Raw genomic sequence first — 16,073 nt, forward strand, 5'->3', positions numbered from 1 at the left:
AACAAGTACATCAGTACCTTGAGTTCCATTTGCAGTCCCACCTACGACATCATCAACTGGATTTCATTTGCAAGAAGCTCAATGCACTGCATATGCTCTGCTTCAATAGTCTTTATTGTTCAATAGTGTAGTGTGGTAGCACACCTTCCGCACGTTCTCGTAGTCAGCAGTCACTCAAGTGCCAAATAAAAGGTAATTAATAAAAGAGCATGACAATTGCTTCAATACAAGGAAGGCTTCTCGTTTCACAACAATAGAGGACTTCGGTCTTAAGGAGAAAGGGAGAAACCTCTTTTCATCATCAAAGTCAAAATAATACAACTCAGACGGAAATATTATATACAATATACACCTTCTTAATACAGTATGTGTGATATTAAATAAATGTCCCCTTAAAAATATAGACAGTACATGTGCTGTATAGTATACTGCAGAAACATCCATGTGAAAATAATCAACATATCCAAAAGCATTTCTGGTAATGTCAAGAAGAGTAACAAAAATAAAAATATCATAATCCCCAACAATGTTCATACATATATAACCACTGTGGATTGGATGGGACTTCCTTGGCAACGCGTTCTTCCGTCAAGATGGGACCTGGCCGAACAAAAAAAAAAAGTTCAATTTAAGCACTTCGGAATAAGCAAATCTGTCGTAAATTTTCCCATTGGTCTTACTGATGATGTTGCCTGAGCAAAGATCGTCACGACGGGTCGTCCATTGCCAATTGCATTCGCAAATGATGACTCCACTACAAATCACTTAAAAGTCCTTCAAGTGTGATATATGGTACATTTGACAGATTTGTACAGATGAATGTCAAAGGCGCCTCATTACGTGATTCACTCGAGGATCTGTCATTTTCTCATCACACTTCCATCAAATATCACGTTAAAAAATATATATATTAAGTGAAGTACTATGGAGATGAACTCTTGCAGCAATCACTCATCAGTGGCTCCTAATTACATCCTCTGAGAGCACTTAATTGAGTCACGACGGATTCAGGACCAGACTGCAATGAATGTGAATCTAACCCGCTGTCATCACACATTGCCTCCACAAAGAACCAACCAGATTCTCAATTATTCTTCTTGCTCCCAAAACGTTTGCCTTTGACGTAAAATAGCTCTTGTAAAATGTTGACATGATAGGCAAAGTGTTCACATGTGTAGATTGTGATAAAGCTGTGTCAAAAAATGTCTATACAAAGATATAAATTGTTTTTTTGCAACTGACACTGATACTATAGTATGTTTATGACCACCTGTATAAAACAAATCTCTAGAATCAAAGCTCATCTGTCCAAATAAGACTCCAAAAGCTGGTCCAGCATGCTGCTACTCAAGTTCCTTCAAGTGCTAGGAACACTAGGATCACGCATACACTAGCTGCCTGTGAATGGTCTTGGCCAGAAATATATTCGAGAGCTTTTAGATCCCTAAGACAGTGTTTCCCAACCATTATTAGAGAAATGGCACATCACAATACAAACATGTCTTATCTCGATTTACTCATACACTGAGATGCTCAGTGTGAAATCTGAGAATGAATAATTGAGCACAAAGCCATGAGTTATTCTGCTATATGAATGACGACAGGTGGATGGATACTCAGGTTAGTTGTCCCTTCTGCCAACCAATAGAAGAGCATCTAATTGTTCTGCCTGTCACTATACGTCGCTGGCATAGATAGCTGAACAACGATATATTTGTAATGAATACAAAACAATTTTCAGACGAATGAAGTAAAATTTGATAATTTCCTGTGGCACTCCTGATGATCTCTCATCACACACTAGTGTCACAGCACACCGGTTTCACTGCCCAAAGAGACGTCCAGCCCCCTAAAGCTTGTCAGGTGAGGGATTGTGGTGTTTAAAGAATCACAACTAAATAAAGCGAAGCAGCATTCTTTCTATGCTCCTCGATGATGGAACCAACCTTTAGAACGCCTAACTGCTCAAAGTATCAGCACATTTAAATCTGCCCCTGGTTTCGTTTGATCTTTTCTTTTATCGTGCTTTTATGTTTCGATTTTATCTTGAGTTTCATCTTTTCATTTAATCTTGTTTTTAATCATTTTCTTTGCCTCTGTAAAGCACAATGGATTTGCCTTTTTTATGAATGTTGCTATACAAATAAACTTGCTTTGCCTATAATATAATACGACCTACTTTATAATATAAAGTAATCTTATACACATTGTACTGTATTATTGTACAATGTGTGTAAGATCATGTATTATGCATAATACTGAGAGGTGTTTCTCATATTTTGTACCATCAGAATATTATCTCACAGCATGGTGCAATGCACTTGTGCACCACAACTACAAGCACCATCATAAAATCTACTGTGAAATTAACACTTCTCTGTTAGTGCCATTTAAAAGTGAGCATCATTATTATATAAAACGCTGATCTTTTGATGCTGGATCTGCTCCATTGGATCTAATTTGACTGTGGTGTCATACCTAATCAAATGTTCAGGGAGTGCATAAGAATAGGGTCAATGAAAATAACAAAACAATACCATAGAAATTGTTCAACAAAACTGTCAGGTTCCAATTGTAATGTTAACTTCAATCTATGGGAACCATGTCATGTTGACAACTCAGGCACTGTAACAATTAAATATGTTGGAACATGTATAGGTCACAATAAACTACAGTGCTGTGAAAAAGTATTGACCCTCTTGTCAAATTCTTCTATTTTTGCATAGTTTCCACACTTTAAGTCCCCATTTGAAAACAGCATTTTAAGTTCACTTGGGTTACATTTGTCTGATATTTACATTTGCTTGATGATCTTAAACAAAGTGGGCAAACTATGCAAAAATATAAGAATTTGAGAAGGGGGCCAATACTTTTTCACGGCACTGTATTATGAACATATTTCTGTGATGGGTTGACAGTCAGTAACCAAGTTCCATATTTTGATCCACCACAGGTCTTTAACACGCCAACATCCAACAGACTGAACCACGAGCGTGACAGTTATCGCATGTAGCTTCTTTCTGCAAATAGTGACTTACTCAACTGCAGATGGGGCCAGCCTTTATCAGTATACATGCAGTTTTAGAATAATATCCATCCATTCTCAGTACCGCTTATCCCGTTGAGGGTAGCGAGGTGCTGCAGCCTATTCCAGCTGACTTCACGCACCTGAACTGGTCGTCAGTCAGCTGCATATAGACGCGGACATCCACTCGCACTCACATCAACACTGTCACTGAGTGGGAACTGAACCCACGCTGCCTGCACCGAAGTCAGGCAAATGCACCACTACACCATCAGTGACATGTTTTACAATAATAGTCAATAACATTACTAGTATATTACAATATGTATATTACAACCAGGAAGAGCTAATGCTTTGGATAGCTTCCCGGAACATAAATGTGGATGCATCTAACATTGGAGAGCAAACACATAGTCTTCTGAAATGATAATGGTCGCCACATAACATAACATCAGCATGTATACCATGTAGGGAACTTGTTTTTAACATACAGTAAGTCCCCACATTTATCGACTGTATGTGCTCCAGTGCTGCTGTATAGGTACTGTAAGCATTGGTGTTGGAATTTGATGTCATCTATGAATTGAGGTAATTACAGTTACTACACCCCAATACTTCTCTCATTGACTATCATTATAATATCAAGTGCCAACTTTAGATTGAAATTATAAGAACATGCTATCTGTTTTGCACCAAATTGAATATACCTCTGGGATAGTTTCACCTCAGTGACCACAGATAATAGCATGTTTTGGTCAGCTGAACTTGAGACTACATTGGAATTAATTAGACTTTCCGGGCTGGCTAAAAGTTAAGGATATCTCTTCTTTTGTTTTTGTGTTTCCTACATTATAAAATACCGGTACATTAGGCTTCCTGCCATGCCCTTCCACCAACTTATATTTACCTTCGCCAAGGTGACACAACAGCTCAGAATTTTTTGGGCCATAATATGAGGAGCGGTGTATAACTGGTTAAAGAACACTGCCTGGCACCATGGGGTCCAAGTTCAAACCCATGACTGTGGTGCCTTGAGCAAAGCACGAAACCCTTGAAAAAAGTGCTCCTTAGTGCTTAAGGTGCAAGTCGCTCCCTGCTCCAGTGTGTGCTACTCTGGGGGTTAAATGCAGATGACAATCCATCCATTTTCTGAGCCGCTTCTCCTCACTAGGGTCGCGAGCGTGCTGGAGCCTATCCCAGCTATCATCGGGCAGGAGGCGGGGTACACCCTGAACCGGTCACCAGCCAATCCCAGGGCACATATAAACAAACAACCATATGCACTCACATTCCCACCTACGGGCAATTTAGAGTCACGGGGAGAACATGCAAACTCCAGACAGGCGAAGCCAGGGATTGAACCCCGGTCCTCAGAACTGTGAGGCAGACGCTCTAACCAGTCGCCCACCATTCCGCCTAAATATTTACAAAGTGTATAATTCATAACACCCATCCATCCATTTTCTGCACCGCTTATCCTCCAGCTCCAGCTCACCCGCAACCTGAGTGAGGACAAGCTTTTTAGAAAATGGATGGATGGAAGGAGGATGATCCCCGAAAATGCTGTGAACATTGGCATTTATTTTATAGTTCTGGACATAGAAATAATTTCTGCAAAAAGAATCCCCCTCAAAAAATGTTTAGGCTTATTTTCTGCTGTTTTTTAACAGGTCTTGGCCTGCCCACATTTCAGTCAAAAACCTGTTTGAGCTGTGACGTCAGCACAAGAAGCTGATGTGATTCTCTCACACTAGTTAATGTGGCTCACAAGCAAGCCTGGGGGATAGTCATCACATATATTCAAAGTCTGGATGTTTTTTGTTTTTTTTTAGACAATAATAAGTGAAAATAGTGAGGTTAGATAAATTTGTGTAGACCGTGAGGATAAGCGGCTCAAAAAATGGATGGATGGATGTTTAAATCGATCGCTGTAATGCATCCTTAAGTGATTTATTTCTGCCTATTTTCATGAGTTTTGTGTGCTGTTTCTTGGGTTGATTGCATCGCTCACCTTGAAAAACAGCTCGGTAAGATGACATAACAAAGACATTTTCTTCTATGAAGTTTTTTTGTGTGATCGGCGGCGTCATGTACCCACAGACTTTGATGGGCATGGCTGGCTGTCACAACATGGCGGACACCTGCCTTCATGGCGCCGTGTTCGTTTTATCAGGCTTAACTGCTTGAAAAAAAGAGATTTGGGCGATGACATAATACTGGAGTTTGCTTTTGTCACATATGAAAGGCATTTTATATGGTCATGGGGCTCGGCTGACCGTGACCTTGATGTGCACGGCTTGGGGACTTTGATGTGCACGGCTACTCATCGCGACTTGTTAGTACCATTTTAATCAATGACGACACAATAAATTTGCAGTGTTTTAGCACGTTAAATTAGCGATTGAACATGCTTTTGAGGTGGTAGTTGTTGGGTTCATGTGAGTGTGCAGTGGTATAGGATAGCAATGTAAGGTTTAATACCAACTTGAATAAGGTAGTGTTAGGAATCTCAATCTTTATTATTATTATTTTTTTATTTCCTGAGAAGTTGTCATTTTGGAGGTGGGAGATTTTGCTCTACAGCGATGATAAATAAAATTACTAAATACTGCCACTTTACATTATAGTACATTCCTTTGTCCACACCGGCTATGGAGTGAATTTGGTCACACACCAAGACGTGTTGATTTTGGCATGAAAAAGGGGCGTTCCAAACTAAATTATTATTTAACAATTGCTCTGAAATGGATTGGTATTATTTGAAATGACTGCCAGTTTCATATTCTTAATCAATCAATTCCAATGAAGTTAGGATGTTGTGTTAAACATGAATAAAAACAGAATACAATGATTTGCAAATCATGTTCAACCTATATTTATTGAATACATCTACAAAGACAAGATATTTAATGTTCAAACTGATAAACTTTATTGTTTTTAGCAAATAATCATAAACTTAGAATTTTATGGCTGCAACACGTTCCAAAAAAAGCTGGGACAGGTGGCAAAAAAGACTGAGAAAGTTGAGAAATGCTCATCAAACACCTGTTTGGAACATCCCACAGGTGAACAGGCTAATTGGGAACAGGTGGGTGCCATAATGGGGTATCAAAGGAGCTTCCTTGAATTGTTCAGTCATTCACAAGCAAAGATGGGGCGAGGTTCACCTCTGTGTGAACAAGTGTGTGAGAAAATAGTCGAACAGTTTAAGGACAATGTTCCTCCTAAACCGCTCATGTTCAGCTGCATGGCCATGCAGAATGGTGGATCTGTATGCCTTTTGTGCTGGAACAGTTTTGCTGTGCAACAGGGGAGTTTGAAATACTTCCTCTGCTTATCTTTAACAAAAAATATATTATTTTGATGTTTATTGAAACGATTACAATTGCAAGGAATTTAGGGATTTCATTATCTACGGTCCATAATATCATCAAAAAGTTCAGAGAATCTGGAGAAATCACTGCATGTAAGCGGCAAGGCCGAAAACCAACATTGAATGCCCGTGACCTTCGATCCCTCAGGCGGCACTGCATCAAAAACCGACATCAATGTGTAAAGGATATCAGCACATAGGCTCAGGAACACTTCAGAAAACCAATGTCAGTAAATACAGTTCGGCGCTATAGCCATAAGTGCAACTCAAAACTCTACTATGCAAAGCACAAGCCACTTATCAACAACACCCAGAAACGCCGCCGGCTTCTCTGGGCCCGAGCTCATCTAAGATGGACTGATGCAAAGTGGAAAAGTGTTCTGTGGTCCGACGAGTCCACATTTCAAATTGTTTTTGGAAATTGTGGACCTCGTGTCCTCCGGGCCAAAGAGGAAAAGAACCATCCGAACTGTTATGGACGCAAAGTTCAAAAGCCAGCATCTGTGATGGTATGGGGCTGTGTGAGTGCCAATGGCATGGGTAACCTACACATCTGTGAAGGCACCATTAATGCTGAAAGGTACATACAGGTATTGGAGAAACATATGCTGCCATCCAAGCAACGTCTTTTTCATGGACCTGGCCTGCAGTCCAGACCTGTCTCCGATTGAAAATGTGTGCCGCATTATGAACCGTAAAATACGACAACGGAGACCCCGGACTGTTGAACAGCTGAAGGTGTACATCAAGCAAGAATGGGAAAGAATTCCACCTACAAAGCTTCAACAATTAGTGTCCTCAGTTCCCAAACATTTATTGAATGTTGTTAAAATAAAATGTGATGTAACATGACCCTGTCCCAGCCTTTTTGGAATGTGTTGCAGCCATACAATTCTAAGTTAATGATTATTTGCTCAAAACAATAAACTTTATCAGTTTTGAACATTAAATAGTCTTGTCTTTGTAGTGTATTCAATTAAATATAGGTTGAACATGATTTTCAAATCATTGTATTGTTTTTTTATTTATGTTTAATGCAACGTCCCAACTTCATTGGAATTGGGGTTGTACATCAAATCAACTTGTTAGTGAAATAGGGACCATTAAGACTCCATAGCTCATCAGAATCAGAATCAGAATCATCTTTATTTGCCAAGTATGTCCAAAACACACAAGGAATTTGTCTCCGGTAGTTGGAGCCGCTCTAGTACAACAGACAGTCAATTTACAGAACACTTTGGAGACAGAGACATTGACAAAAAACAATTGTGCAAAAAGATGCAGAGTCCTCTAGCACTTAGAGCAGTTCGAATGACTAATATTGCAATAGACCGGTGCAATGACCATTGTGCAAGGGGCGCTGAGACTTCAAGGAGTGTATGCGGTTTAAAGTGACGAGTAGTGCGATAATCTGGGACAATGTTGGTTGTGCAAATGTTACAGATACTCTTCAATCAGTGTGCAAATGGAGCAGATGCTACTCTGGCATGAGTGGCCAGTATATGCAAATAGTGCAGCATGGCGAGACAACTACAGTGAGTGCACGAGTAATACATAATTGGCCCCACAGAAATGTGACAACGAACGCAAGTCAAAAAAATTGCCAGCTTGTTGTAATGGAATTATAGGTTAGGTGTTTAAGAAGTTGATCGCAAGAGGGAAGAAGCTGTTGGAATGTCTACTAGTTCTAGTTTGCATTGATCCGTAGCGCCTACCTGAGGGAAGGAGCTGGAAGAGCTGGTGACCGGGGTGCGGAGGGTCCGAGAGGATTTTGAAGTCGCCCACTTCAGGTCCTGAGAGATTGTAATTCCCAGGAACTTGAAGGTCTCGACGGTTGACACAAGGCGGCTGGACAACGTGAGGGGCAGCTGTGGCGAAGGATGCCTCCTGAAGTCCACGATCATCTCTACAGTCTTGAGCGTGTTCAGCTCCAGGTTGTGTCGGCCGCACCACAGCTCCAGCCGCTCCACTTCCTGTCGATATGCAGACTCGTCACCGTTCTTGATGAGGCCGATGACAGTGGTGTCATCCGCAAACTTCAGGAGTTTGACAGTCGGGTTCGCTGAGGTGCAGTCGTTCGTGTAGAGAGAGAAGAGCAGCGGAGAGAGGACACAACCTTGGGGCGCCCCAGTGCTGATGCTGCGTGTGGATGAGGTGGCCTCCCCGAGCCTGATCTGCTGTGTCCTGCCCGTTAGAAAGCTGTAAATCCACTGGCAGATGGCAGGTGAGACGCTGAGCTGGAGAAGCTTGGATGAAAGGAGTTCAGGGATGATGGTGTTGAACGCTGAGCTGAAGTCCACGAACAGGATCCTCGCGTAGGTCCCTGCACTGTCGAGGTGTTCTAGGATGAAGTGCAGTCCCATGTTGACTGCATCATCCGCAGACCTGTTTGCTTGGTAGGCAAACTGCAGGGGGTCCAGCAGGGGACCTGTGACACTCTTGAGGTGGTCCAGCACGAGACGTTCAAAGGACTTCATGACCACAGATGTCAAAGCGACAGGCCTGTAGTCATTCAGATCCAAGATTGCAGGTTTCTTGGGGACTGGAATGATGGTGGAGCGTTTGAAACAGGATGGAACTTCGCACAGTTCCAGAGATCTATTGAAGATCTGAGTGAAGATTGTAGCGAGCTGGTCCGCGCAGACTTTGAGGCAGGATGGGGACACATGGTCCGGGCCTGCCGCTTTGTTAATCTTTTGTTGTTTGAAGATCCGTCTCACATCCTGTTCATGAATGGTTAACGCAGAAGTCAGAGGTGTGATTGTGGTCGCGGGTGCGGCCGGGTGGGTGTGTGGTGTGAAAGTGTCCTTTTCAAATCTGCAGTAGAAGGTATTCAAGTTGTTGGCTAGTGTGCTATTGTTCTCAGCTTGGAGGGATCGTCGCTTGTAATTAGTCAGCGATTGGAATGCATGCCAGACTGATTTAGAGTCGTTTGCGCTAAACTGTTTTTCCAACTTTGCTGCATAGTTTCTTTTTGCAATGTTAATTTCTTTAGTCAGCTGGTTTCTAGCTCGATTATACAGGGCCCTGTCCCCGCTCTGATATGCGTCCTCCTTAGCTTGGCGAAGCTGCTTAAGTTTAGCAGTGAACCACGGCTTGTTGTTGTTGAATGTGCGAAAAGATTTTGTTGGTACACAAACCTCTTCACAGAAACTGATATAGGATGTGACAGTGTCCGTATATTCATCCAGGCTGCCAGCTGAATTTTCAAAGACACTCCAGTCTGTGCAGTCTAGACAGCTTTGAAGTTCCATCTTGGCTTCATTGGTCTACTTTTTCAGTGTTTTCACTGTAGGCTTCGCGCATTTAAGTTCTTGCCTGTACGTCGGTATTAAGTGAATTAAGCAGTGATCAGACGAGCCCAGGGCTGCACGAGGAATAGCACGGTATGCGTTTTTTACCGTAGTGTAGCAGTGGTCTCAAGTATTATTTTCCCTGGTAGGACAGTCGATGTGCTGCTTGTATTTAGGGAGTTTGTGGTTGAGTTTAGCTTTGTTAAAAGTCCCTGAGAATAATGAGGGGTGAGTCCGGGTTTTTTTTTTTCAATTTCGTTGACTTGTTCGGCGAGCGTTAGCAGTGCGGCGTTCGTGTTAGCTTGAGGCGGGATGTAGGCTGCAGTCAGGATGAATGATGCGAACTCACGTGGTGAGTAGAATGGTTTACAGTTTAAGCCTTGGTAGAGGTCTGCAATCCTGAGAACTCATATTCACAAGTTTGTTTTAACGTGGGACTGTGCTGAGGCGAAAGTATGCCAAGTATTCCTTGAAAAATCTTGCAGAGTTGTGATCAGGAATAGAGGAGCCAACAGACAAGTCGAGAACTGTCTTAAGTGGCCTGACTTCTTCCACACGTTTGCGGTGTCCCCTACATGGCCTGTGGTAAACTGCAAACAGGACTTCTTATGCCTTTCGCTCAGCAATGACTTTCTTCTTGCCACTCTTCCATAAAGGCCAGGTTTGTGGAGTGGACTGTGAAGCTATTTTAATTTGTTTTAAACCTCTCATGTTCAGCTGCATGGCCATGCAGAATGGTGGATCTGTATGCCTTTTGTGCTGGAACAGTTTTGCTGTGCAACAGGGGAGTTTGAAATACTTCCTCTGCTTATCTTTAAAAAATATATATTATTTTGATGTATATTGAAAATGCAGCCAGACAGAAAAGGGTTTTAGGGGACAGACAGAGGAACAGAACGGACAAAGGGAATAGGGGTGCCAACCACAGCAGAATAAGAGTTAGTCTAGATATCTGACCAAAAGTAACGTTACAAAAGTCAAATAGTGTTCTTATTTGTGGACGAGAGGGGAACACCCGGTGAGGACATGCAACAACTAACCAAGAGAACAAGATGAGAGAGGAGCGAAAAGGGGAGGACAGGACAGGATGTGGGAAATGAGCAAGGCAGTGCTACTGATGAGCGGTGCGGTGGGATGTAATGTCTAAACACATGTAAGAACCTGTGTGTTGATATCTTAATATAACCTGTGTTATTATTAGATGTCCCAACACAAGCAATTAAAGCATATAGCGTGTCTTAACGTATTACTGTGTCTGAATTTATTAGTGAATAAAGTGGACTGTGAATTTCTGCAGCGCCTCCAGGTGACCATGGGCCTTTTGGCTGCTTCTCTGACCAGTCCTCTCCTCTCTCACTCTGTCAGTTTAGATGGATGGCCATGTCTTGGTAAGTTTACAATTGTGCTATACTTTTCAATTTTTGGATGATGGGTTGAATGGTGCTCCTCAAAGTTTGTGATTTATTTTTTTTTTAATATATAACCTAACCCTGCTTTAAACGTATCCACAACTTTATCCCTGACCTGACTTGTGAGTTCCTTGGTCATCACTTTGCTGTTGTTCATTAGTGTTCCCTAACAAACCACTGAGGCTTTCACAAACCAGGTGTACCGGTATCTATACTGAGAGTAAATTACACACAGGTGGACACTATTTATTAATTAGGTGACTTCTGAAGGCAATTGATTGCACTGGATTGTATTTAGGGGTATCAGAGTACAGGCGGTTGAATACCAATGCGCACCACACTTTTCAAATTTATATTCGCTTCAAATTTGGAAAACCATATAGTTTTCACTCCACTTCACTGTTACAGCGGCTGAAATAAGTATTTAACAAGTCACCATTTTTCTCACTAAATATACAGTCCCCTCCAAAAGTATTGGAATGGCAAGGTCAATTCCTTTGTTTTTGTTTTATACTGAAGACATTTGGGTTTCTGATCAAAAGATGAATATGAGACAAAAGTTCAAAATTCCAGCTTTTATTTCATGGTATTGTGTTAAACAACTCAGGACAGAGCACCTTTTGTTTGAAGCCACTCACTTTTTCAAGTGAGCAAAGGTATTGGAACAGACATGATTAAATTAACTTAAGGTAAATAACATTTAATATTTGGTGGTATAACCCTTACTTACAATAACTGCATCAAGTCTGGGACTAATTGGCTTCACCAGACTGTTGCATTCTTCATTTGAAATGCTTTTACAGGCCTTTACTGGAGTCTCTTTGAGTTCCAGTTTGTTTATGGGGGTTTCTCCCTTCAGTCTCCTCTTCAGGAGGTAAAATGCATGCTCTATTGGTTAAGGCCCGGTGATTGAATTGGCCAGTCTAAGAGCTATACAGAAAAATGCATCCAAACTAATTAGGAGAAGCTTCATCATGCTACAAGACAATGACCCAAAACACACTGCCAACACAACAAAAGACTTCACACCCCTGCTCCAGTGTGTTCCACAAACGTGTATGTGTTCATTGTGATGGGTAAAATGCAGAGAACAAATTTCGTGTGCATGCATGCATGTTCATGACAATAAAAGGTGATTCTTCTTCTTCAAAAAGGCATGGAAAGCCAAGACAACACCTAAAATCTATCAATAATCAAACAGCAATCCAGCCAGCAATTATTACACACAACTTAATTTCTGAGTTTATTTGTTCTACTTTCTTTGTATTTAAGGATTACTTGGGTTGTTCCCAATATCTGGTGAATTTTTCAGGTTAATAGCACCTTTGGAAATATATTTAATGAGACAAATGGTGACGTGTTAAATACTAATTTCAGCCGCTGTATGTGCTACTTTGTGTTGGTCTATCACAAAAAATCTCAACAAAGTACATTCAAGTTTGTCATTGTAAGGTCACAAAATGTGAAAAGGTTCAAGGGGTATAACTGCTTTTTCAAGGCTGTTAGCGTTAAATTGTTTTTCACCATTTCAATTTTTATTTTGGATTCCTTTTTTTGGGTGGGGGTGGGGGGTGCATGGCTAAAACACAGGTGAGTGATGCATTTGGGCGTCCGATATTAGTTGCCCCTCCCCCACTATATAAGAGCTAGAGCTGCCCAGTGACAAAGTTTAGCATCTGTCATAAGTCCCCTCTCCCCCACTACAAAATTTCTACCACCACACTGTGTAGTTAGCTAGCTAGATATGCCTACACCCCAGAATATGCTTCTTCCCTGTGTGCCACAATTTACAGAACAGCTTGGTGTGTTTATTTAAATTCCCAAGCGAGGAATGACCCTGCAAACGAGCCCACCGCTCATCCGGAGCTCCGAAAGCCTGTTGGCTCTCTCCGTGACGACCCAGTGGGATATATTCCACCTACCGGAGGTTTTTAGCGGGTTTATTTTTGTGGTTCAAACTTGTTGGGATGTGTAGGCATAAGTTGCCAGATGAAGTATTTTATATACTTGGCTATTTTTTTTAATCATTCAAATTTGGCAGGGTTGTTAACAACACTTTACTCTGTGATATGTCAAATTTATGAGGCATATTTATTTCAACTTTACAGAGACTTTAAGATGATAAAAATAATTAGAAACTGTGTACCCCGCTTCATTTGCTAACGTGGAAAGACAACACAATGTTTTCTGGGCCTAAACCTGCACAGGTTACTTTCCAAACCTACTGATAAACGGAGATGCTATTGGCAGCACTAAAACAAAAGTGAATGTACCAATTAAGAATTTTGTATTATTATTATTTTTTTTTTGTAACTTACATATGAAATCTATGATTGCATGCAGAGTGGACTCATTGCTAATCGTGTCAGCAATCTTGCACATCTTTTATAATCTGAAAAACAAAATGGACAAAAGTCATTAGTAAAGAGCACATTTATATACATATACAACACATACACACGCTGTACTGTACTGTAACTATATATTGCAGCTACAGTACATTGTTCAAACTCAGAGCTTGATGCTAAAAATCAAATGACCTTTTCAAAGTTGAACCTCTGAAAATGCCTCTACAACTGCCCTACCATTACGAATTTGACCAATATTTGTTAAGAATGTTATCTTCTTTTTATTTATTTATTTTCCTATACAATGCATAAAGGTCACCATTATTACCCAAGGGAACATTGATAAGGAAATCTGAACAAATCTTGAGTCGACCAGCATCAGGATTGTGTCCAACATTATTGGTTCCACAGTAATATAATCTCTTTCGAAGGATGTAACACTAAAATATAGCTCAGTGCAAATTCCAAATTTACATTGTAGACAATTATCGCAAGGTACAATCTCAGCAATAGTTTTCACTATACATTTTTTATTATTATTTCCACCAAGTATGAAGGCCAGAGGTATATTTTTGATTGCCATTGGTTTGTCAGTTAGCACAATTAAGCAACATATACAACCAAGTTGCATGACATCAAGTACAGAATACAAATGGTAGAACTATGGTAGCTTACTAACTAATGGATGGAAAAGCAATTTCTCTCACTTTTCCTACAGCATTCTTTTGTTCTCTTGTTGCTCTTTAGGTCACAATTGAACTGCCCTTTAATAGAAAAAATGGCACAGTGCTGTGGTTTTACATTATGCTCCCTAAACTCGTAAGTGGCACTTTAAATTAACGGTTCAAACTTGGTTGAAAGTCTATGCTTTACTATGTGCTAATCTATTTCATAATTATTAAAAGTCTTTATTATTCTAACCTGAATGGTTTGAGACAAATCACACTGATAGTGATGCAGTTGAAATCTCATTTAAGTTCAGGTAGAACCTTTTGATAACTTTCACCAGTACAAAAAAAATAAATAAAAAAATTAAAATAAATCTTCCAAGTATCAACAAGGCTCTAGATTTGAATGTTCATTTGACCATGCTTGGATGTCACTGGGTTGATACCTACATTTAAACTTGTGATTTTCCATTCAAGTAAAAGTATGACAAATATTCCTTAATTTCAAGGTCAGGAATAATTTACAATAAAAGAACCTTAAGGCTGTCATTCAACAAGACCTTTAGTGACCTCCATCCTGCATCATGTGTCCCAAAACTGCTATCTATCAGTTAGTATTCCAACAACTTTGTCCTGATGCTTTCATGATGGAGAATCATCTGCAAGGACTTTCAGATGTCATTGCCTTCGGTCCCAACTGTAAACATCCAGAAGAAGAAAACTTCTTCTGGAAACTAAAAAGGCTGTTTCAATATCAGTGGTTTCGTAGCAGAAATCAGAGTTTAACTTGAAATAATGACAGATTTTGTGGCACAACTTATGTTTATTTTTGGGGACATTTATTTATTATCAAATGCTGGGTTGGCTTACATCAACAGGATGCTAAAAACAATCTAGGTATACTTGAACCGTCTCATTGCGAGAGCTGTATCACAAATTATCGTATGCCTTTACAAAGAAAGAAGCAATGTTCAGCTTCAGCTCAGCTAACAATACGTTTATTATTGAGGTTGCAGAAATGCATGAAATCGTAGCTTGAGAGGTGTTTCTGATATTTTACTCATCTCATGTAGCTAAAAATAAACAAAGAAATAAATATTAGGAACAGTTCACAATGTAATGCAGTGCAACTCTTCACAATATCATTAGCTTGTGCAGCCAATACATGTACCTAATGTTATGGCCAGTTAGTCTCATAGCTTCAATTGATGCTGCATTATATCCTGCTGAGTGAACATTCAGTATGTTGTTTTTGTAGTTTATTTAGTTATTACAAATAGCTGCTTCATTAGAAACTGAACTTATTACTTATACTTATTATTACTGAATTTAAAATAATTCGGATGTTGGCTATGGGGAATTGAGCTGCAAACTTCTAATGAACATTAGTCTACTAAATACAATACAATACAACACAATACAATACTACAATACTGGCATTGTTGGGCTAAAACACAGTTTCAGAACATTCAGGAATATGCCTGTCCATTTAAAAAATCAAACACACAAAATAATTGCAATTATAATTTATAGAAAATTAAAGTTATCTATAATTCATCCATCCATCCATCCATTTTCTAAGCAGTTTCTCCTCACTAGGGTCGCAGGGCGTGCTGGAGCCTATCCCAGCGGTCATCGGGCAGGAGGCGGGGTACACCCTGAACTGGTTGCCAGCCAATCGCAGGGCACATACAAACAAACAACCATTCGCACTCACAGTCACACCTACGGGCAATTTTAGAGTCTCCAATTAATGCATGTTTTTGGGATCTGGGAGGAAACCGGAGTGCCCGGAGAAAACCCACGCAGGCACGGAGAGAACATGCAAACTCCAAACAGACGGGGCCGGGGATTGAACCCAGGTCCTCAGAACTGTGAGGCTGACGTGCTAACCAGTCGTCCACCGTGGCGCCAGTATTTATACATCTTTTATGAAATTTAAAGGACTCAGTTAAAT

General features: G+C 40.4%; 2 protein-coding genes across 2 annotated transcripts in view; one reads left to right on the forward strand and one right to left on the reverse strand.

Moving 5' to 3' along the window:
• The window catches only part of alkal1 (ALK and LTK ligand 1), a 26,378-nt gene continuing 10,305 nt past the window's right edge, over positions 1–16,073 (reverse strand). The window contains exons 5-6 of the mRNA XM_061780253.1: positions 13,419–13,492; positions 1–600 (exon numbers count right to left, since the gene is read on the reverse strand). Of these exons, the coding sequence (XP_061636237.1) occupies positions 13,428–13,492 (65 nt within the window). The 3' untranslated portion in view covers positions 1–600; positions 13,419–13,427. The remainder of the gene's footprint in view (positions 601–13,418; positions 13,493–16,073) is intronic.
• zgc:153738 (uncharacterized protein LOC558115 homolog) overlaps positions 11,007–16,073 on the forward strand; it is a 24,443-nt gene continuing 19,376 nt past the window's right edge. The window contains exon 1 of the mRNA XM_061780250.1: positions 11,007–11,079. The gene's annotated coding sequence lies outside the window, so the exon portion shown is untranslated. The remainder of the gene's footprint in view (positions 11,080–16,073) is intronic.

Source organism: Phyllopteryx taeniolatus, chromosome 7 (assembly GCF_024500385.1).
Source record: "Phyllopteryx taeniolatus isolate TA_2022b chromosome 7, UOR_Ptae_1.2, whole genome shotgun sequence".
Lineage (NCBI taxonomy): Eukaryota > Metazoa > Chordata > Actinopteri > Syngnathiformes > Syngnathidae > Phyllopteryx > Phyllopteryx taeniolatus.